This window comes from Oryctolagus cuniculus, chromosome 1 (genome assembly GCF_964237555.1).
Source record: "Oryctolagus cuniculus chromosome 1, mOryCun1.1, whole genome shotgun sequence".
Classification (NCBI taxonomy): domain Eukaryota; kingdom Metazoa; phylum Chordata; class Mammalia; order Lagomorpha; family Leporidae; genus Oryctolagus; species Oryctolagus cuniculus.
In genome coordinates this window covers 54,375,950-54,399,519 of record NC_091432.1, presented here as the reverse complement: position 1 = coordinate 54,399,519, position 23,570 = coordinate 54,375,950, and the positions used below count along the sequence as shown (strand labels likewise).

Here is a 23,570-nt window from a genome sequence, read left to right as displayed (position 1 = left end):
TACTCAGCCTGGTTGGTTTGCTTGGGAAATAATGGAAATAGAGAATGTGTATTTCATAGCCTAAATTGCACCTTTACATATACCACTATTTTCATTGTTATTCGTCATTTCTGAGACAAGGTTGCATGACATCTGAAACCATTGGTTCCAAGCAAAGCCAAACTGAACACAGCAGCTGGACGGGGAAATTACAGGCTGTCATCCTTTCCTTCAGCCTTCTGGAGTCAGATTCATTTCTGGCTCCTGAGGAGATCTGAATAGCACAGGACGAGTTGTGGCCATCTGGTACTGCTGGGGCGGTGCCACTGGATCACGAAGAAAGCCCTGGGCTAGCAGTTGGGAAACAGGACTTCAACGCCTGTTCTAGACCTGATTTCCTGCATTGCCTTGAGTTGAACACTTGGCCTTTGTGGGCCTTGGTTTTCCAGCTGTGGAATCTGGGCTAAATGACCTACAGTGTCCCCACAATGCTCTTTCTGGGATTCAAAGAGAAAATATAAAGCCTGTTACCTAACATTTCACATACATATCTCCTTAACATGTTAATTCTTTCACAACTGCACACAGAGCAGTGAACAAAAACAAATGTCTTCATGGATTTCCTGTGTTATTGTCTGGTGACTCCAGACAGATCTGATGTCATGAAGAATACATCTTTCATAAAAAGGATATATCTTTTTTAAGATTTATTTATTAATTTGAGAGGCAGAGTTACAGAGAGAGGGAGAGACACAGAAGAGGTCTTCCATCTGCAGGTTCACCCCCTAGACAGGCTGCAACAGCTGGAGCTGGGTTGATCTGAAGCCAGGAGCCTCCTCCAGGTCTTCAGCGTGGGTACAGGGGCCCAAGCCTCTGGACCATCTTTCATTGCTTTCCCAGGCCATAAGCAGGGAGCTGGACTGGAAGTGGAGCAGCCGGGACTTGAACTGGCATCCATATGGGTATCCTGCCGGCACTGCAGGTGGAGGCTCAACCCACTACACCACGGTGCCAGCCACAAGACATATAAGGAAAACTTATTTTGTGTTTTAATATTTAATGAAGGAATCAGTTGGATGTTGCAGTATTTCACTTCATTTTGTGTCTTTAAAATTTTTTGTTTATTTGAAAGGCAGAGAGAAAAAGAGAGATCTTTCAATACATCCACCGGTTCACAGCCCAGATCCCTGCAACAGCCAGGGCTGGGCTTCGAATACTTCTCCAGGCACCACTTCCTTCCTCCAGGAAACATTCTCTCTGAAGATTTCTGCATGTGACAGCACTTTCAGCTGTACTATTTATTCATAAGTTGTAAGTGCATTTACACGTTAGCCGATATAAAACAGCCATTCCCACTGAGATTATATGTTTCTGTGAGTCATCTCTATAATAAACTCTCTAAAAAAAAGTGACCACTTACCTTCAGTACTCTTAGCGCAGTACATATTTGCCAAATGGATCTGATCTGCTGGAATGTGCTGTCTCTGGAACCCTTAGGCCCGCTGGCTCGTGTAGGGAGAGCTCTGACACAGGGCTATGCGGACAGCTAATCTGCCGGCTGGGCCCTTGCCAGCATCCTCGGCTCTCCCTGCTCTTTCCTGCCCCTACATTTTCTCCCACTCAAGGCTCAGCCTTGCTCAGGTCCTGCTTCTACAGCCATGGCTCTCTGTGGCAAGCTGCAGATTCACTCTCAGTGGGTCCTCCAGCACGAGGACTTCCAGTGGAGGGCATGGGGTGTACATCACAGAGTATACTCCCAAAATCCACTGACGTATGAAAACATTAGAGGAAATACATTCTAAAATATGTACACATGCATGTGTATGTGCACACACATCTACCCTGTATATACTTACATGCATGCCTATGTCTGTATACATATATGCATGTGTGTATCGCACACATGAGGGGTCTTCAAAAAGTTTACAGGAAAAGTGAATTATGAAAAAGCTATGCAAGGATTTCAAAATTCTTTTTTTTTTTTTTTGACAGGCAGAGTGGAGAGAGAGAGAAAAAGAGAGAAAGGTCTTCCTTTTGCCGTTGGTTCCCCCTCCAATGGCCGCCGCGGCCGGCGCGCTGCGGCCGGCGCACCGCGCTGATCCGATGGCAGGAGCCAGGAGCCAGGTACTTCTCCTGGTCTCCCATGGGGTGCAGGGCCCAAGCACTTGAGCCATCCTCCACTGCCTTCCCGGGCCACAGCAGAGAGCTGGCCTGGAAGAGGGGCAACCGGGACAGAATCCAGCGCCCCGACCGGGACTAGAACCCGGTGTGCCAGCGCCACAGGCAGAGGATTAGCCTAGTGAGCCGTGGTGCCGGCAAGATTTCAAAATTCTTTATGCCAAAATAAGCTTACCTTTTAACTTCACTTTTTGCTTGTGTGTATATACACATTACACACATGGATGCACATGCATGTATGTATATACACATTCATATATTTGCATGTACACATGCACACGCATATATACAAACATATGGGGATGTGTGCGTACACATACATACACACACATGCATATACACTCATGCATACATACACATATACAAGCCTATGTAAAAATGTAGCTTCATTAACATTTCCTGCGTGGGGAGACACCAGCACCCCACTTGGCATGCATGTCTGCCAGCCTCTCGGTGTACTCCAGCCACCTGCCTGGAAGGGGGTAGGGAGCCTCCATGGCAAAGAGTTGGGCCCGTGGGAGTTCCGTGGGGTAAACTGACAGATTGCATTTCCTAGTTGCAGCTAATTGGCCCTCACAACGTGGAAAAGTGACTTTAAAAGACTCCTCCTGGAAACGCTCCAGTTGGAATGCAATGTCATCCCTATCACACCTTGGCATGGTGCTGCTTGCATGCCAGGCACTGTCCTAAGTGCTTTTTCTCTTACCTCAGTTATTCCCCAAAGCCCTGGGAGTGAGGCGTGAAGAAGCTGGGCGTAGCTGGTTGAAGCTGCTGGTCACAGGCAGAGCAGCACTCCTACCAGGCAGGTTCTCCACAGTCAGTGCCCTTAGCGAGCAAGCCACCCTGTGTGCAAGCACAGGGACACGGTTCTCCTCCTCTTGGCACAACTCCTCGGTCAGACATCTTAGAAAGGTCAGAGGCACGATGATGTTCTCTAGTCTGACAAATGCAACAGTGAAGCAAATTGCCAGGAGGCAATCCGTGTGGAAACAGAGGTTGGCATTCTCAATCTTGACTGATGAACTTCACCCTCAGTTGCTCTCTAAGTCTTGGGATGTTAGCCAATAATCACACGACAAGTATTAACTACAAAAATAAAGTAACCTGGGGCTGGCATTGTGGCACAGCGAGTAAAGCCACCACCTGCAATGCCCATATCCCATTTGAGTGCAGGTTCATGTCTCACCTGCTCCACTTCCACTTCTTTAGCTTCCTGCTAAAGGCCTGGGAAAGCAGCAGCTAATGGCTCAAGCGCTTGCGCCATTGCTATCAACATCATTGCAGCCATCTGGGGAGTGAACCAGCAGATGGAAGATCTCCCTCCCTCTCTCTCTGTAATTCTTTCAAAATAAGTAAATAAATCTTTTATATATATATTTTATTTAAGTTATACCAGTTTCCTATATTTCCTGTATACCATTTTAGGAACACAGTGGCACTTTTCCCCCCACCCTCACTCCCACCCACGATCCAACCCTTCCTCCCCCTCCATCTTGGATTCTCACTGTTAATATTTACACTCTCGGGTTCTCACTCTTAATTTTTACAGTGATCTATTTGCAGTACACTTAATGATCGTACAGTCAACCCTATCCTAAGTAAAAGAGTTCAACAAATAGTGTGAAGAGAAAACAAAACACTGTTCCTCAATGAAGGAGACAAGGGCTATAAAGCATCATTGATTTCACTCCAGTCATTAGAAAATAAGTAAATAAATCTTTAAAAAAGTAAATTAACCAGCATGTATTGATGCTTCATGCAATTAGCATTGGGTCAAAACAATTTGGAGACCACTGGCCTAGAAATTCAGAGATAACTACACAACATTCTATGCGGCTCCAGAATGTCGCTTACACTTAAAACGTTTGTGGCCATTACCTTCTAGGGAATAAGGTTGTTTGTGAGAAATCATTTTAACATAACCTTTTACTTATTTACTTATTTCTACTTATTACTTATTCTTATTTCTACTTAACACTTCTACTAATTTTTTTACTTATTTCTACTTATTATAGACTTAAATAATGTTGACATTTCTTAAGCTACTATGAAATATTTTGTAAGGAAAATGTACTTATTAAAGATTTATTTATTTATTTGAAGGGGAGAGTGACACAGACCAGGCCAATTTAAAGTAAAGGGGCCTGTGCTCTTCACTGTAAGACGTTCTGACAATCACCTGAAATCAAATGCTGCATCCAGACAGAAATCTGCTTCCCTATACTCAGAATCTTATCGACACATCTACTACATGTGTCCATCACAGGTGTTTAAGTATGGCTAGGGCTGCCACGTATGATTGTGCCGGTTGTGCACTGCTCACAGATACCTGGCTAACCTGGGATGCCTTGACAAATTTACACATTGTCCAGAGCTGCTCTAACCAGACTACACACTCCCTGAGAGTGGAGAGCATTCTCAGTGATCTACTTGACACTGTCCCCGGCGACTTGTTTGTCTCTCTAACTATCTGTTGAATTTCAGAGTACATTTTCAGACATAAAATTCCGGCATGCCCCATCATGTTTAATATTCTTCACTCAACTGTGCGGGAAGTCAGTCAGTGCACATTCTCTTAAGCACCCATCACAATGTCAAGCACCTTAGAGTATTTAATGGAGATTAATTTGTTACCATAAATGACCCTTTCTCATTTTCTCTTGTTTCCATCACATTTTCAGATCTATTTTTTATTATCTATCTTCTAAGTTTTATTCATTATATTCTATCTTCCAGGGAGCTTTGTAAGATTGCAGTGCTCACATGCATAGTAAATTTTGAAGTTTTTGTAGTTGAATCAAATGAGATATTGAGTATGGCTAGGAATTTATGATTTCCCATAAACACTAGTGCCATATAAACAGCAAGAATCCAACAAATGTTGATAATTGACAAAAATTATGTTGATAATTGGGATTAAAAGTGCACATTCTGCCTACAGATTAGAAGATGAAATAATATAGTTTCTGAAATATTTTTAAATTTTAAAAATGGAGGCCAGTGCTGTGGCTTAATGGGTAAAGCCACTGCCTGCAATGCCAACATCCCATACAGGCTCTGGCTCATGCCCCCGCTGCTCCACTTCTGATCCAGCTCCCTGCTTATGACCTGAAAAAAGCAATGGAAGATGGCCCTAGTGCTCAGACCCCTGAACTCACTTGGGAGAACAGGAAGAAGCTCCTGGTTCAGTGTTGGTCAATGCAGCCATCTGGAGAATGAACCAGCAGATGGAAGATCTCTTTCTCTCTCTCTGTCTCTCCCTCTTTCTGTAACTTTGACTTCCAAACAAATAAATAAACCTTTAAAAGTAAATTTTAAAAATGACCTGGTGGGGCCAGTGCTGTGGCTTAATGGGTAAAGCTGCCACCTGCAATGCTGGCATTCCACATGAGCCACCAGTTCGAGTTTCGGCTGCTCCACTTCTGATCCAGCTCCCTGTTAATAAGCCTGGGAAAGCAGTGGAAGATAGCCCCAGTGCTTGGGCCCCTGCACCCATGTGGGAGACCCAGAGGAAGCTCCTGGATCCTGGCTTTGGCCTGGCCCAGCCCCAGGCCACTGACGCAATGGGGAGTGAACCAGCAGATGGAAGATCTCTCTTTTCTCTTTCTGTAACTCTTTCAAATAAATAAATAAATAAATATTTTTTAAAAAATGACTTAGTTTTCTGTGCATGTAGAAAATTTTATTAATGTTTAGCATCTAAATGTTGGTTTTTGTCGCTCCCCCTCTTCGCGGAGGAACGACACAGGACCCTGCGCTGTTCTTTTGTCTGCTCGGCCCTCCCCAGGTTTGCTGCTGGTTCTTCCCGGGTTGGCTACCGTCCCTTCCACCTCCGTGGAAGGGCGGTTCCAACCCCTGCCACTTTCCCCACTTCCGCGGGGGAGCGGCACACCGCCGGCCGGCTCTCTCGGGGGCTGCTCAGGTGTTCCTTCAGATAGATGTTCCTGGTGCATGCCGTCTCTCTCCTCCTTTATAGTCCTCTTCCACCAATCCCAACTCTGCTACCCACACGCCGAGTACGCTGCTCTCCTCCAATCAGGAGCAGGATCAGCTCCTGCAGGTCATCACTCAAGTTGGCGAGAGGCAGCTGCGTAGAAGCTGTTTACTCCTCTCCCAGCGCCATATTGTGGGAGAGCAGATGTATAGAATAAGTCTTAATTCCAGTAACAGTCTAGTCCGAGTTGCTCCCCACAGGTTTTAATTTTTTTCTACCACAGAAGCCATGTAAACTGGGGAGAAGATACTCCTTTACTCACTCATATTGGTTTATGAGAGTTCTTAACCGACAAGTTTAGATGATGTTATGCAAAAAAAACTACCTGCTCTACAAGACCAGGAGGGAAAAAGAGAAAGAAGAGGAAAGGGATAACAAATGCTAGTTATCTTTTTTTTTTTAAGAAAAATGCTCCATTTTAGGGAGGGATTTTAATAGTATTCCCAAAAATTCAACTTCAAGAATCAAATAACTGTCTCTCAAAAGTGATCCAGATATGGGACTAATTAAAACCAGTAAATAATTCAAAGACAAGTCAGAACATTTAAAATGTAAAGAATCAAGGTGCAAAGCCCATTTGCTAAAATTGAAAAAGATTCAGAGACAGAATCATTCAACTCAAAGAGTAAAAGTGATTAATTGTTGCTTTCTTCCACTTGTCGCTAGACTACACTTAACCACATAACCATTCCGAAAGTTAAAAAAGAAATAGTATCTGTAGAAGCAACCATGGCTTTACTTTGGAAACAAGCTGCTTGAGTTTGGATACTGGTTCTACCATTTATTCACTGTGTGATGTGACCTTGAAAATTTTTACTTCTCTATCCCTTTTCCTTGTCTATAAAATGGAAGATAATAATGATACATAGTTCAGAATGTTGCTGCAGGGAGTAATGAGACAATGTGTAAAATACTTAGTCCAGAGTCTAGACCACAATAAATACTGACTAAAACTTTGTGACTGTTATTAGAGGTAAAGAACTTACAGACCAAAGCAGATATTAAAAGGCCATAGACGTTTTCAAATAGTGAGTATCTTCAATGTCAGTAAGCATGCTAGCCAATTTTTTTTAAAGATTTATTTATTTTACTTGAAAATCAGAGTTACACAGAGAGAGAGGAGAGGCAGAGAGAGAGAGAGAGAGAGAGAGAGAGGTCTTCCATCCGATGGTTCACTCCCCAATTGGCCGCAACAGCCAGAGCTGCGCCAATCTGAAGCCAGGAGCCAGGAGCCTCCTCCGGGTCTCCCACGTGGGTGCAGGAGCCCAAGGACTTGGGCTATCTTCTACTGCTTCCCCAGGCCACAGCAGAGAGCTGGACAGGAAGTGGAGCAGCTGAGTCTTGAACTGGCGCCCATATGGGGTGCCGGTACTTCAGGCCAGGGTGTTAACCCACTGCGCCACAGCGCCGGCCCGGATGCTAGCCAATTTTCATACTTTATTTTGTTGAATTAGTTGCTTTTAAATTATATAACAAACACATGTCCCCTAGTAAAAGAATTGAAAGAATACAGGATGACTTATTGTGAAAATGAAAAAGAGAATATCTCAACTAATCGCTTATTTCCAATGACAATGAAAACGTTCATTCCAGTAACTCAGAGATAACCTATAAAAGCTACTTAGGGGGAGGAACATACGCTGCTGGTTTCTATACCTACACCTCTCTACCTCTCTCTCTGTATATGTGTATATATATAGACCTCATCTGTTACTACACAAATGCTATATATACTACCTTGAATTTGGTTTTGACTTATCATAGCTTGGTCCTTTCCTATGTGACTACTTTTAAATGAACTTTTCATTTGGCATAATTTTTGATTTATGCAAAAGGTACTTATTAACATTTTATATAATAAAGGTACTTGTTAAAAACAAGAAGTTAACATTGGTACATTCATATTAACTAAACTCTGGACTTCATGTGGGTTTCACTACTTTTTCCACTAATGTCCTTTTTAGATATTGTTCCAGGATCCAAGCCAGCACATCATGCTGAATTTAATCCACATCAGTTTTCGTTTTTTCTATATCATTTTATTTTAATAACTGCCTAGCATTTTACAGGATGGATGTACCATAATTTTTATGATCCACTGATACATTTTCCTTCATTTCTAGTTTTTGATTATTACAAACAATGTTGTCATGAACATCTTAGTGCAATGTGCTGTGGCATAATCCTAGAAACAGAATTACAGTGTCAAAATATGTACTCTTGGAATTTGGATGTATATCACCATATTGCCTCCAAAATGGTTACACTAATTCATATTCCACAAGTTCAAATAAGAGTTTTTGTTTCTCTATAAGTCTTGCTCATTTGAGAGTGGTAATGGCATTTTGTTGTTTTTGTTTGCAGCTATTTAATGATGAGTAAAGCTGAGCATCTTTTCAGATGTTTGTTGGCAATTCATATTTCATTTCCTATAAAGTGCCAATTTGTCTTCTTTAAGTATTCTTCTGTTGGGTTGTTCATCTTTTCCTTATTGATTTATAAGAGGTCTTTTATATGTATGAAATCGCCATTTGTCATGTTTGTTGCAAATAGTTTTCCAGATGATATTTTTTCTTCTGATTGATGTTAATATTTTACTACATACAAGTTAACATTTTATTAAATTATATGTTTTCTTTATACTTTTGGGTTTTGTTTTTATTCCACACTAACATTTTTATAACATATTCACCTTTGTATACGTTATTTCTAATATCCATAATACCAAAAGTAATTATTATAAGTCATCCATGACATTCTAAGGAATACTGAGAATTTTTTCAATGCCAAATTCATAAATATGATTTTTTTGCAAAGATCTTATGAAATAATTTCACAAAGATTAACAGTACCAAGCCTCCAACTTTATTTTATTGATTTCCCCCTGTTCTTGCTCCTTGAAATTTGAGTGCTTACATAACCCTGGAGAAAGCTTGGCTGAACTGATTAATTTGTCTTTGGTTGCCTTATGCTCTAGTGTTAACTTCTCTTATTTGGATATGTTTCCCAAGGCATTTTCTACTGAAGCAGGGACCAAGCACTTGGAGCCATCACCAGGTGCCTTCAGGGTTGCACATTAGCAGGAAGATGAACTGGAAGCAGATCCAGGACTAAGCCCAGGCACTGTGATATGGGATGCAGGCATCTCAAGTGGCATCTTAACCACTGCACTAAATGCCCAACCATGATGACTTCTCAAAATGGAGTCACTCCCTGAAGTAATTTCTCAACTTGCTTTTCTGTTTCCTTATTGATGGTATCATTCCCATCATAAATACAAACCCTTGACTGATTTTGCATTTCATTTTTCAACTTAACCATAGGATCTATTTGGTGGCTAAGATCCAGTACCCTATTAATTTCTATCTCATTACTAATAATTGAATTTCTTTTCCATAAAGAGAATTTTAACCACGTCCATGGAAGCACTACCCAAGTGGAGAACAGAGGCAACAATGAAACTACCAGCACAGCTACTGAACAATTAACAAGACTGATTCATCAGCTAAGTGAGTGGTTTATCGACTCCACAAGTATTAAAAAGCACCAACTATATTCCAGGAGCTGGTAAGGTTGCGAATTCCCTCATGTAGTTCAGTCTAGGGCTGGGATAATTTTAACCAGCATATATTGATTGCTTAGTGTATACCAAGCAATGTACTGAGTGCTCTAAACATTTTATATTAATTTCCTCACTTGTAAGATGAAGATAATATTAGTACTTATACATAAAGTTGTTGAGAGAATTGAATAGAAAAATATGTGTTCGACCCCTAGAATAGAATCCAATATGCATATGCAACCAATATTAACAGTTGTAGTTATTATTTTCTTTACTACTTAATACAACATAATTATAAAGTGTGACCATTATTATCCCATTTTGCAGATAAAATGGAAGCTTAGTAAATTTAAGAGATCTAAGAAAGGCCACACGGCTTATAATAGCACAGGTAGAATTCAAATTCAAGAAATATTTTTTAGTTTGTTCTTTCTTTTTTTTTTTTTTTTTTTTTTAGTTTGTTCTTTCAACCACTTCTCTATATGGTGTTATACTTCAGCTAACATAAAAAATTCAAGTTGCCTCATTAGTACAATTATAGAGGGCTACATGACATGGACTTTTCTGATCAAAACTGCAAATGCTCATTTGTAGATATGAAAAGTCTACTTTATCACTCTCATTTTCTAGTTGAGAAACAGGGGCTGAGAGAGGTCTTATATGGGGAAAGTGATTCAGCTTGGACCTCAGAATAGGTCAGTTTGGCTGCAAAGCCAATCACACTGATGAGGAAGCTTTTCTTTCTAAAACATAACCATGGTGAAAGTTTATTTTCACTTTCATAAGATACATTTAACATCTTTATTAACATTAAAGTGGTGAATATTGTTGCTAGTTCATAAATGTAATATGACCTTGACTATATGCCTTTAAAAAGTTTAAAACATAGAAATATGCAATGAAGAAAATAAAAAAAAAGAAAGGAAAGAAATATCTTAAATATTTCAATGAACATTTTCAAATATACTTTCTATTTTGGAGTAATTTTAGATTTGCAGAAAAGTTTCAAAGATAGAACAATGAGTCTGGATATACCACTCCCAATTTTCTTCATTATTAATATCTTACGTTACTATGACACACTAGTAAAAAGTATAAAACACTAGCAATTAACAAGTGGAATTTAAAATTAGAAACATGTTACCATTTACATTAGTTCCCCAAAAAATGAAATATTTAGGTACAAATCTAACAAGACATGTACAAGATCTATCATGAGGGAAACTACAAAAAACTGATGAAAAACAAAGAAGAACTAATTGGAGTGATATTCAATATTTCTGGATGGGAAGACTCAGTATTGTCAATATGTCAGTTCTTTCCAATGTGATCTCTATATTCAATGCAATCCCAACCTAAGTCCCAGCAGATTATTTGTGGATGTTGACAAACTGATTCTAAAGTTTTGTCTTTCCAAGACCCAGAATATCAATTCAGTATTGAAGGACTGATATAACCTGACTTCAGACTCACTATAAAGTCACAGTATTCAAAACACTGTGATACTAGCAAATGAACAAATACAAGGAGACTTCAAAAAGTTCATAGAAAATGAAACTGATAGATAACTATTTTGATGCAAAAAAAATCTTGAAATTCATGCATTTTTTTCATAGTATGCATTTTCCAAGACCTTTTTGGAACCCTCATATGTTTGGATTTCAAATTTTTTTGCAACTAAAATAAACATTATTGAATTATGTTTTCCACAAACTTTTTAAAAAATCTATTTATTTTATTTGAAAGTCAGAGTTAGAGAGAGATCAGAGAGACTGAGATCTTCCATCAGCTGGTTCACTCCTGAGATGGCTGCAACAACCGGGGCTAGACAGGTGGAAGCCAGGAGCCAGGAGCTTTGTCTGGGTCTCTCACATGGGTGGCAAGGGCCCAAGCACTTGTGCCATCTTCCACTGCTATTTCCAGGCCATTAACAGGGAGCTGGATAAGAAGCGGAGCAACCAGCATATGAACCAGCGCCCATATGGGATGCCAGCATTGCAGGTGGCGGCTTTACCTGCTACGCCACAATGCAGGGCCCTCTACAGAATTTGAGTACGCTGTGGACCCACATATAGTCAACTGACCTTTGATAAACAAGCAAAGACAACACAATGGAGAAAAGACACTCTTCAACAAACTGATTATCCACATGCAAAGAAATTAAACAGACTATACACCCTTCACAAAAATGAACTTAAAATGGATCACAGACCTATATATCAAATATAAAATCATAAAATTCCTAGAGGAGGGGCCAGTGCTGTGGCACAGTGGGTTAAACCTCCGGCCTGCAGCCCCGGCATCCCCTATGGGCACCGGTTTGAGTCCCAGCTGCTCCACTTCTGATTCAGCTCTCTGCTATGGCCTGGGAACTCAGTAGAAAGTGGCCCAAGTCCTTGGACCTCTGCACCTACATGGGAGACCCAGAGGAAGCTCCTGGCTCCTGGCTTCAGATTGGCCCAGACCCAGCTGTTGTGGCCATTTGGGGAATGAACCAGCGGATAGAAGACCACCCCCCTCTGCCTCTTCTTCTCTGCAACTCTGCCTTTCAAACAAGAAAAGAAAGAAAGAATGAAAAAAAAAAAACCTGGAAGATAACAGGAGAATATTTAGATGGTCTTGTGTATGGTGATAACTATTTGGAAACAATACCCAGGGCATTCATGATCCATTAAATAAACAATTAAGATGCCGGACTTCATTAAAATTTAAAAAAATTTGATCTGTGAAAGATAATGTCAAGAGAATAAGATGATAAGACAAAAACTGGGGGAAAATATTTGCAAATGACACATTTGATAAAGGATTGCTATCCAAAATATACAAAGAATTCTCAAAACTCACCATAGAACATGAACAAGATTAAGAAATGAACAAAAGACCCAAATAGACACTTATCAAAGAAGATAAACTGATGGAAAGTAAGTATATTAAAAGGTCTTCAACATCATATGCCATTAGGGAACTTCAATTTAAAACAAGAATGACATATTATCACATACCCACTAGAATAGCTCAAAGTTAAAACATTGACAATACCAAAAGCTGGTGAGGATGGGGAGTAACAGGAACACTTATTCATTGAGGTAGGAGAAGAAATTGTATAGCTACTTTGGAAGACAGTTTTGCAGTTCATTATAAAACTACACATACCCAGAGCCGGTGCCGCGGCTCAACAGGGTAATCCTCCGCCTTGCGGCGCCAGCACACCGGGTTCTAGTCCCGGTTGGGGTGCTGGATTGTGTCCCGGTTGCCCCTCTTCCAGGCCAGCTCTTTGCTATGGCCTGGGAGTGCAGTGGAGGATGGCCCAAGTCCTTGGGCCCTGCACCCCATGGGAGACCAGGAGAAGCACCTGGCTTCTGGCTTCGGATCAGCGCGGTGCGCCGGCCACTGTGCGCCGGCCACTGTGCGCCGGCCGTGGCGGCCATTGGAGGGTGAACCAATGGCAAAAGGAAGACCTTTCTCTCTGTCTCTCTCTCTCACTGTCCACTCTGCCTGTCAAAAAACAAAAACAAAAACAAAAACAAACTACACATACCCTTACCGTATAATTCAGAAATCATAGTCCTTGGTGTTTACTGAAATGAATTAAAAAACTATGCCAATTACACAAGATGTTTATGGCAGCTTTATTCATAATTGCCAAAACTTAGAAGCCACCAGGATGTCTTCTGGAAGGTTAGTGAATAAATGAACCGTAGTATCAGTCCAGATGATGGACTATTCTTGTGTGCTAAGGAGAAATGAATTATTAAGCCATGAAACTATGTGGCAGAAACTTAGATGCATATTACTAAATGAAGGAAGCCAATCTGAAAAGGACACATATGTATTATTCCAATTATATAACATTTTGGAAGAGGCAAAATTATAGATCAGTGATAGGTGATCAGTGATCACAAGGAGTTAGGAGGGAGAGAGGGATAAACAGTCAAAACACAGAGAGCTTTTAGGGCAGAGAAACTATGCATTTGTCAACACATATAGGGTAGAAAATACCAAGAATAAATCCTAATGTGAATTATGGACTTTGGACGATAATGATGTTCCAGAGTAGGTTTATTCCTGAAACAAATGTACCACTATGGTGGGGGCTGTCAGTACTAGGGGAGGGTGTGTGTGGAGAGTGGACATAAAGAACCTACATATTTTCTGCTCAATTTTGCTGTGAACTTAAAGCTGCTCTTTTTTTTTTTTATTTGACAGGTAGAGTTATAGACAGTGAGAGATAGAGAGAAAGGTCTTCCTTCCAGTGGTTCACTCCCCTAATGGCTCCTATGGCCGGCGCTGCGCTGATACGAAGCCAGGAGCCAGATGCTTCCTCCCAGTCTCCCATGGGGTACAGGGCCCAAGCACTTGGGCCATCCTCCGCTGCCCTCCTGGGCCACAGCAGAGAGCTGGACTGGAAGAGGAGCAAATGGGACTAGTACCTGGTGCCCTAACTGGGACTAGAACCGGGGATGCCGGCGCCACAGGTGGAGGATTAGCCAAGTAAGCCACAGCTTCAGCCAAAACTGCTCTTAAAAAAAAGTTATTTTTTCCAAATTCAGTGTGACTATCATTTGTTGTTTATTTTTAAAGCTTTATTTATTTACTTGAAGGCAATTACAGAGAGTGAGAGTGACAGCAAGAGAGATTCTCTATCTGCTGGTTCACTCCCCAAATGGCCACAATGGCCATGTATGGGCCAGGCAGAAGCCAGGAGCCAGGAACTTCATCTGGGTCTCCCATGTGGGTGACAGGGGCCCAACCACTTGGGCCATCCTCTGCTGCTTTCCCAGACGCATTAGCAGGGAGCAGGATCAGAAGTGGAGCAGCTAGGACCTAAACTGGTGCCCATATGGGATGCTGGCATTGCAGGCTGCAGCTTTACCTGCTATGTCACAACACTGGCCCCCTCTTTTCCTTTTCTTTCTTTCTTTTTAAACAAGAGATATTTTGTTTATTTGAAAAGCAGAATTATGAAAGAGAACAAGAGAGACAGAGAGAGAGATCTTCCATCCATTGGTTCACTCCCCAAAGAGCCACAACAGCCAGAGCTGGGCTGGTCTGAAGCCAGGAGCCAGGAGCTTCTTCCGGGTTTCCTACATAGATAGCAGGGGTCCAAGCACTTGGGTCATCCTCTGCTGCTTTCCCAGGTACATTAGCAGGGAGCTGGATCGGAAATGGAGCAGCCAGGGCTTGAACTGGTACCCTCGTGGGATGCTGGCATTGCAGGTGTCAGTTTAACCCACTTTACCACAGCACCAGCCCAGTCTCAACAGTCTTGAAGAACACTGACCAAGTATCCTGTAGAATGTCCTCCAGTCTGGGTTCACGGGATTTTTTTTTTTTTTTACATTTTAATTGGGTTTATACTATAACATTTTAAAATGAAGATGAAAAGGAAGATATTCCCAGAGAATATAAGGAAAAGAAGGAGCCTTTGAATTATACCAGTCCTGGCATTTTTTTTTTTAGGTGACTCTGATTGGAAAAAAAAAAAAAAAACATTAATTCAACAAAAATTGAGCACCTACTATGTGTCATGCTCTGTTCTAGGCACTGAGACTCCATTAACAACAAAGTTTAGATTGAATAGTCATGAAAGGCCTCTTTGAGGAGGTAACCTTTGGGACCCCAAATAACAAGATGGGACTAGGCTAAGAGCAAGGACTTCAAGGGATAATGCCAGGCAAAGGGGGTCATTGATGCAAAGGCTTTGGAGGGCCAGACAAACTTTGTGTATTTAAAAAGCTCAGAACTGGCAGATTGGCTGGGTTGTTGGGGTCTAGGAGGAACGTGATAGCTATGTAGGGACAAAGCAGATGGGCTAGATTATATTGGGTTTTACAGGCCACGGCAAATAATGATGTGGATTTTATTTGGAGTGGGATGGGAAATCTTTGAAGGATTTAAGGATGAGATCTCTTATATTTTCAAAAGGTCACTCTAGATGGATTGTTGAGGGTAAGAGTAGAAACCAAGAGTCCAGTTAGGAGGCAAGTGGTCCATGCAAGAGAATGGAGGGATTGAAGTAGTGGTTAAAGAGAGAAGTGGATGGACTAGGAATATATTTCAGAGGTGGAAGCAACAGGGTATATGATACTAATGAACTGAATGTAAAATCAGTATTCTCAGGTATTTGGCTTGATAAACTGAATTGACGATGGTGTATGATTTATCACAGTGGGGGAGAACTGATGAAGGGTACATCATAGAAGGAAAGTAGAGGAGGGAAGTAGAGGGGGCTTGGAAATCAAATGCTCTGTTTAGGTCAAGTTTTAAGTTTCAGATATATTAAGCCTTCATAAAGGCAAATGGGTGAAGTGAATTCAGAGCCCATGGAGGGGTCAGGACTAGAGAGGGAAAATTCATATGCAAAATAAACACATGTACATGTACTCTCAGTAATAATCTACTAAGAATATTCAGTTATTTGTATTTGTCCATTTATTAGTCAATTCATACATTCATATACTTGCTCCATGAATATTTACCTAATACCAACCAACATACCAGGCTCTAGTATGATTGGGTCAATGGCCTCTAAAGAGAAGAGTATCCAACCAGAGAAGAAGGATTGTAAGGAGAAAATATGAGAACTCCCTTTCATATTTATTTTTATGTAAAAACATAACAAATTAAGCCTCAGTAGTATTTAACATTTAGATCAATAATGGCATCTCACTCCTCCTAAGTGAAAAGTGTGAGTTCTGTAATGTAGAGTCATTCAGAAAGTCTTTCATTTTATTGCCTCTTAGTATAATGTGATTTATTCTAGTTTTATGTGTGCCAAGTTACATAAACTTACTGATGACATGATTGCTTCATTAAATCAACTCTTATTAAAATTAAAGTAGCTAAAAAAGATTTCCATGAAGAAAACATGAATTGGAGACAATAATGCAAGCATAAGCCATGATAATGGAGGTGACACCTCTAACATGAGCTCTGCAGAAGCTACGTCCGAGTAATGAGGACGACATTTTGAAAACAGATATTTGGAACTATTTCCATTATGTGATTTTGATGCAAAAATATGTCTGTGTGCTACTCTAGGCTGGAACTCTGGACAGGCAAATGAGTCATTCACATCAGGTGTGAAATTTAAGTGAGTGCCCAAAAATTCAGTCATCAAAATAAATAATCTTTTTTTTTTTTTTTGACAGGCAGAGTGGACAGTGAGAGAGAGAGAGAGAGACAGAGAGAAAGGTCTTCCTTTTGCCGTTGGTTCACCCTCCAATCGCCGCCGTGGCCGGCGCACCGAGCTGATCCGATGGCAGGAGCCAGGCACTTATCCTGGTCTCCCATGGGGTGCAGGGCCCAAGGACTTGGGCCATCCTCCACTGCACTCCCTGGCCACAGCAGAGAGCTGGCCTGGAAGAGGGGCAACCAGGACAGAATCCAGCGCCCCGCCCGGGACTAGAACCCGGTGTGCCGGCGCCGCAAGGCGGAGGATTAGCCTAGTGAGCCACGGAGCCGGCCAAAATAAATAATCTTAAGATAATGTTTTGACAGGGCTGGCATGGTGTAGTGGGTAAAGCTAGGATCCCATATGGGCACCGGTTTGAATACTGGCTGCTCTACTTCCAATCCAACTCTCTGCTAATGTGCCTGGGAAAGCAGCAGAGGATGGCCCAAGTGCTTGGGCCTCTCCACCCACGTGGGAGACCGGGAAGAAGCTCTGGGCTCCTGGCTTCGGCTTGGCCCAGTCTTGGCCACTGCAGCCATCTGGGGAGTGGATTAGCAGATGAAAGATATCTCTCTCTCTCTCTCCCTCTCTCTCTGTAACTCTGTGTTTCAAATAAGTAAATAAATCTTTTATTTATTTTTAAATGTCACAACATGATATTTTATTTAAGATTTATTTTATTTATTTGAAAGTCAGAGTTACAGAGAGAGGGAGAGACAGAAAGAATTTTCCATCTGCTGGTTCACTTTCCAGATGGCCGCCAACTGTCAGGGTTGGGCCAGGCCAAAGCCAGGAGCCAGGAAGTTTTTCCAGGTCTCCCACATGTGTGCAGGGGCCCAAGCCCTTGGGCCAGCTTCCCCTGCTTTCCCAGGCACATCAGCAGGGAGCTGGATTGGAAGTGGAACAGCCAGGATTCAAACAGGATCTCACATGGAATGCCCTCCCTGCAGGTGGAAGTTTAACCTTCTATGTCACAGCATCAGCCCCTGATAAACCTTTTAAAAAGATAATATTTTGAAAAGTCAAAGTTACTTTTAAAAATCCTTAAGTAATATCACAATTTTAAATAAAGACTAGTGCTCCCAAAGAAACTTCAACATGGTACATGTACACTCAAACTTGAAGTCAGAATTATTCAACCTATTAAAAAAATCTTCCAAGAAATTTACTCTACAGCATTTTGAACCCACTTGCTAAAGGAATAAAAATGCCACATCTTCTGATTGTTATCAGGGAAGATGGAAACTTACTGGAATTTCAACAAAAACCTTTGCAGGGTTTGTGGCTGGAACTGATTTTTAAAAATGGGTGTTGGGTTGCTAAGAGCAGCTAAAGATGTACTTCTTCCATCAGTATCTACATCTTCGACAGTTACTTTTCTCAGCTAATGGCAGCCTGTGAACACCAAGTCCAGAAATAACCTGAACCGTGTGTGGAATCGAGTATTTTAATAACTGCTTTACAAAGTATTAAAAATTTTAAAAAACTAATCCAAACCAATCATACTTGGCTAAATATTCTTTAGCGGGAGCAACAGAAATGTTTATGCCCTTAATATAATAAACTCAGTTTTTTAAATGTTTGTTTCATCTTTACCTTACCCGTTTACATTTTACAAAGTGCTGCACACAGCAGGAGTGCACAGCTGAGGTCAACAGGTGGATACCTTTTTCTGCCTTTGTAACAGAGGCGAAGGTCTAAAAGAAGTCTGGAGATCCCAGGTGCAGGTGGCTGACGCTGTGGGTGTTGGGAATCCGGCAGGATTGCGTTCGCCCAGCGCGCTCTGACAATCCTGCATCCATCATTGCCTTCGTAATGGAAGCACTAACGTTTGGAAAAACGACTGTTGCGAAATCTGCTTAACCTAACACGTAGCACAACGCTCTCTGTAGCTACAGGAGATTAAAGTTCGCTCATTTTCAAAGCAGAACGTCCGTCCATCGCAGGAACCTGGCCCCGTTGGAGAAGGACGCTCCCTGGAAGGGGGCGGGGATGGAGCTGGGGGACGCGGCCGGGGATGCCGCCACTTCACTGGGGCGAGGAGTGTTGCCTCTCCCAGTGGAAGATGGGCCCCGAGGTCCCTCCCGGCGGGATCGTGAGGAAGGTGGGGAGGAGGGTAAATACTACGCTGGCCCTTCTGACTGGACGGGCCACAGCCCTGCCCGAGGGCGGAGGCCGGGCGGGATCCCACGGTGCTCTCTCCTCCAGCAAGAGGCTGGGGTGTTTGAAGAGGACAGGACGTTCGGAAGCTGGACTGACTGGAAAGAAGCGTATGGACGGCGGGGCCAGCCAAGGGCCTTTCTGCTGGCGCCGCTTCCTGATGCGCAGGCACTCGGGAGAGCGGGGCATGGAGACGCTGGGGCCTGGCCTTTTCCCTGCCGACAGAGGGAGCCTTGAGATGCAAGGTCCTTCTTTTCTCTAACGAAAGGCGTTTGCAGGGCTCCTCGACCATTCTGTACATCCCGGGGCAGAGTAGACACCCAGGTGATTAAAAGTGTGCGAGCGACAACCACCCGGACGCCCTAAGCGCCGGGCTCGGCGCTCGCAGCCCCACGGGCCGAATTCTCGCGAGAGCGGTCGCCGCCATTTTTCCATTGATTGCAGCGGGCTGGGGGAGGGGCCGACGACGAAGGCGGCGGCGGCGGCGGCGGCGGAGCCCTGGGTAGGTGTCTGCGCGCTGGTGTCTGAGGCCCAGGCTGAGGCCTCCGCGATCGCCGGAGCGCAGGCGGCGGAGACGATGACCGCCGCTGCCGTTCTCTCCTGAGACAGAGCCGCCGCCATCCTCCCCCCTCCCCCGGCAGGGCGGAGAGGAGCGGCCCGGAGTCTGAGCGATGGTGCCCGGCGAGGAGAACCAGTTGGTCCCGAAAGAGGTGAGGGGCCAGCGGAGGAGGCTAGGCCCGAGGCCTGCGGCCGCTCGAAGCAGCGCAGGCCCGGGCGCGGGGCCGGCTGGATGCGGGCCGGGCTGTGGGGAAGGAGGCGGTGTGCGGCGGCGGCGGTCGGGGGCGTGGGGTGGGGGCGGCGAGCAGTTGGGAGACCCGCGGGATGCAGGGGCCGGCAGCGGAGACCTCCCCCCACCACCACCCCGCCTCGGGTTTGCTGGGCTGAACAAATAAAGGAGCGAACGGGCAGGGGCCAGGTCCTGGTTTGGGGGGCCAGCGGGGCTTTAGCCCTTATCTAATGCGTGGAGCCGAGACGGAGAGGGATCATGTCAAAGAAACCCTGGAACAGTTGCGGGTGGCACTACAGGGTGACGGTGCTGCTTCTGGTTTTGACAGTGGCCGGGGATGGCTTTCAAGGCTGGTGAAAGCTACACCCTAGTTGAGATCTGTGGGAGGGCAGAGTTAACTGTTACGACTTTTCTCAACTCCTGTTACTTCGTAGTACTATGGGCCTGCCTAACCGGGGCCTACCAAAGGTCGGGGCAAAGTAGTCAGTGGCACTTTCCTTTGCTGGTAGGGGACAGCCGAGCGCTGCCATATGGGGAGCTGCACTGTGTGTTGGTGGCTGGGTTGTGTGTGCCGATTGGGGTGGCTTCTTAAATTCTTAAAAGCAAGCGACATGAGAAGCCTTGACTTCTTGGCTTGTCTTGAATAGTAGTAGGAGATTAAGAGTAGACTCCATCCAGCACTGGCCAGTGAGTTTCAATATATTAATAGTATCTCTCTTGGCTTTATAAATATCTTAAGCGCATTCAAATGTGTATTTTTAACAGGCTGATCATCAGGCTAATGCTTTGGATTTTTATTTCTCATATACCTTAAATAGGCAAGTGTTGGGTTGAAATTAGCTCTGGAGGGTCTTGATATATTTATGAGTGATCGTTACAATTCTTAAATGTTTTTGCCTTGTAAAAGTTGTTTTCTAACAACTTGTTGATACTTCAGCAAGCTCTGACACTCTGTAAAAGTGGTATCATTGGAGTTACCTACTCGAATGAAACAAATATGTTCCCAGCCTGACCAGGTGGACAGTGATAGCTGTTTTGCAAGGATGTCAGTATTTTTTTCTCCCAGCATCACCAACTCTGCAAAGCAGCTAAACAGATGAATTGATCAGAATTCTTGCCTTGGTAGTTTGCTGAGCTCAGAGAGGGAACACTGGAATTCTTTGCACTCTGATTAGGAGCTTGGTACATTATACTGCATAAGTAATTCTTATGCAAGGAAGTGATAGTTGTATAAGAAAAGTATAAACATTTTCCTCTTGGAGCTGTATATTGGTGTTTTTCATTCTTTAAAAACAGAGTTTAATACTTATTTTTTTTCCATTAGAAACTACAGTATAGGTGGGACTTCACTATAAGAAAACACACCATTAGATTTGTTTTCCTAATAATTTATTTTATTTATAATTTATAATTTATTCCCCTAGTAATTCATAGAAAATGTGATATAGATAAATAGCGTCCAGGAATATATCTGTTGTGCAAAACTGATATTTCAATGCTGCCATTATCTCTTGGAAGTTTAAAGATTGAATGTTTCTCTTTCATTTCCCTTCTTTGATGCTTCAAGCTCATCACAACTTTTTGTTTTCCTTTCTACTTTTGGTAGACCATATGCCTTTATTTTCTATTCCTTAGTCTCCGTTTCTTTCATAATTTCTAGACGCGTACACAGTACTGTCAAATCTTGAGGCCATTGCCTTTTTTAGCTGACTGGTTTTTCTTTCTTTTAATGGCCCTACTCATTCTTTGTCCAGCTGATTGCCTCCACTTCCATATTTGCTTCTGGAATCCTGAAAATATGTTCCTGAAGGTCACCAGTGATCTCTTAAATGACCAAATTCATTGTTTTTTTTTTTTCCTTCTCTTTCTTCAATTATTTTTGTAGAATATGATACTTAAAAAAAATCCTAGAGGTGTACATTTAGCCTGGTGGTTAAGATGCTCACATCCCATGTTGAAGTACTTGGTTTCCATAGGCATCTCTAGCTCCTGACTCTAGTTTCTTCTTAAGTCCAACTTCTCCAGACCCTGGGAGGCAGCAGTAATGGGATTAAGTAATTGGGTTCCTTACTCTCACAGGGGAAACCCAGTTTTGGCATGGCCAAATCCCATTCGTCCCAGGCATTGTGGGGTGAACCAGCTGATAGGAGCTCACGCTCTCTCCTCTCTCTCTTTCTCCCCCCCCCAAAAAAAAATAAATAAGCAAGCCGTTCCTGGATTTTGATAATACTGCATGTTTCTGCCCATTTTCCTACCTGCTTGGAGTGTATGCCTACCCTTGTTTAGTCAGAGCCTTTCTTTTCTGTGTGTATGTATTCTTAATTATCACTTTTGGTTGATCTTTGATGTTCCCTGACTGGTGCTTTTACGTAGTAGTGGAATCTTCCAGCGCTAAAGCTAATAGAGAGCATAGTGATCCGCTAGTAATTAAGCCTCTTAACTCTACATTTGAGGGGCTTTTGCTAGAGGATTGAAAGTGACTTGTTAGGGAACACATGAGGAGAAAAGGGCAGGGCTAAGACTAGAACTCCCATCCCTTGATCCTGTTCCTCAGTTCTACTGTGTTTTACAGATGCTTCCATGTAATGTAGAGGCGCTATAAGAATAGTTTTTAACTTCCTGGGTACATACAGTGTGTGAAATAAATTGCAGAATTAAAAATTTAAATTTAAAAATTTATTGCATCTGATTTAATTGCTTTTCATCAACAGTATTGAGGGGTGTTTTTTGCAGGGGGAGGTTCTTACGTCAATAACCTCTGACAGCTTACTACATTTAAATCTTGTTTAGGGGTGTGTATGTATGGATATGTATAGTTGTTGACTGAATAATACTGTGGTCCCTGAAGCTTAATGACAAATGTACCTTAAATGACTACTAAAGAAGGAAGCTTAGTATAGTTAGGTGGTTGACAGACCACAGCCCATGGTACACATCTAACATGCATCCTGTTTTGGTGTGGACCATTAAGTGTGATCCTTACATTTTCAAATTGTTGAAGAAAAAAAATCAAAAGAATAATATTGTGTCACACATGAAAATGCATGAAATTCAGAAGTCAGTATTGGAACCTTGCCATGCTATTTATTCACCATTTTCTGTGGTTACAGACACTTTCAGCGGAGTTGAGAGTTGCTCCAGAGACTTGTATGCAAGATAACTTTGAAACTACTTAGGTTGGTATTCAAGGCCCCAGTATAGTTGATTCTGGCCACAACCTGCCTTTCCAGCTTATCTCTTTCCCCATGAAACAAGTTTTTAATGTAGCCAAACAGGTTTCTCTCTCACTTGCTTTTCACTTTTATTTGTGCTGTACCCTCTTTCCTACTTCTCTGACCTACGTGTTCAGAACCTTCATACACATTGTTCAAATCGTACCTCATATCTTGCCTATTCTGAGAAGCCTTTTCTGAGTATTTTAACCGTAAGGATTTCTCAGTCAGCAGATCTTTATATGTGCATGGAATTCATTTGACAATTAATAACTAGTGCTTTGCAGCATCTATTGTGTTCTCAAACTGTAATGTACATTTTATATATTACTAGTGACGAATTCCTTGATTGAAGAAATCTTTGTGTCTCTCTTCTTTGTTTTATATTTTTGTGCATATTACAGGTCTAGGACAGCATCTTTCCTGAGCAGATGTTGAGAAAATACTTGTTGATGTGGTTATAGAGTTGTAAGGAAACTTAGATTTTACCCAAATTGTCTTCTGCTGGGAGGTTTTTCTCTCAT

The 23,570-nt window shown here is 42.5% G+C and overlaps 1 protein-coding gene and 1 long non-coding RNA gene across 9 annotated transcripts in view; one reads left to right on the top strand and one right to left on the bottom strand.

Moving 5' to 3' along the window:
• LOC127484385 (uncharacterized) overlaps window positions 1–19,058 on the bottom strand; it is a 66,833-nt gene extending 47,775 nt beyond the window's left edge. Inside the window, exons 1-2 of the long non-coding RNA XR_007911305.2 lie at window positions 18,489–19,058; window positions 2,864–3,096 (exon numbers count right to left, since the gene is read on the bottom strand). This is a non-coding gene — a long non-coding RNA (uncharacterized lncRNA). The remainder of the gene's footprint in view (window positions 1–2,863; window positions 3,097–18,488) is intronic.
• Window positions 19,034–23,570, top strand: part of USP47 (ubiquitin specific peptidase 47) — a 115,431-nt gene continuing 110,894 nt past the window's right edge. For 3 of the 8 annotated variants that reach the window (XM_070073259.1, XM_070073258.1, XM_070073261.1), the window contains exon 1: window positions 19,510–19,757. Coding sequence is in view for 4 of the 8 variants with exons in the window: in XM_070073260.1 (XP_069929361.1) it covers window positions 19,719–19,757 (39 nt within the window). In the remaining 4 variants the exon portion in view is untranslated. Of the gene's footprint in view, window positions 19,758–23,570 lie in introns of all 8 variants that reach the window. The other 5 variants (XM_070073260.1, XM_008266247.4, XM_051824800.2 and 2 more) reach the window with 3 other exon arrangements.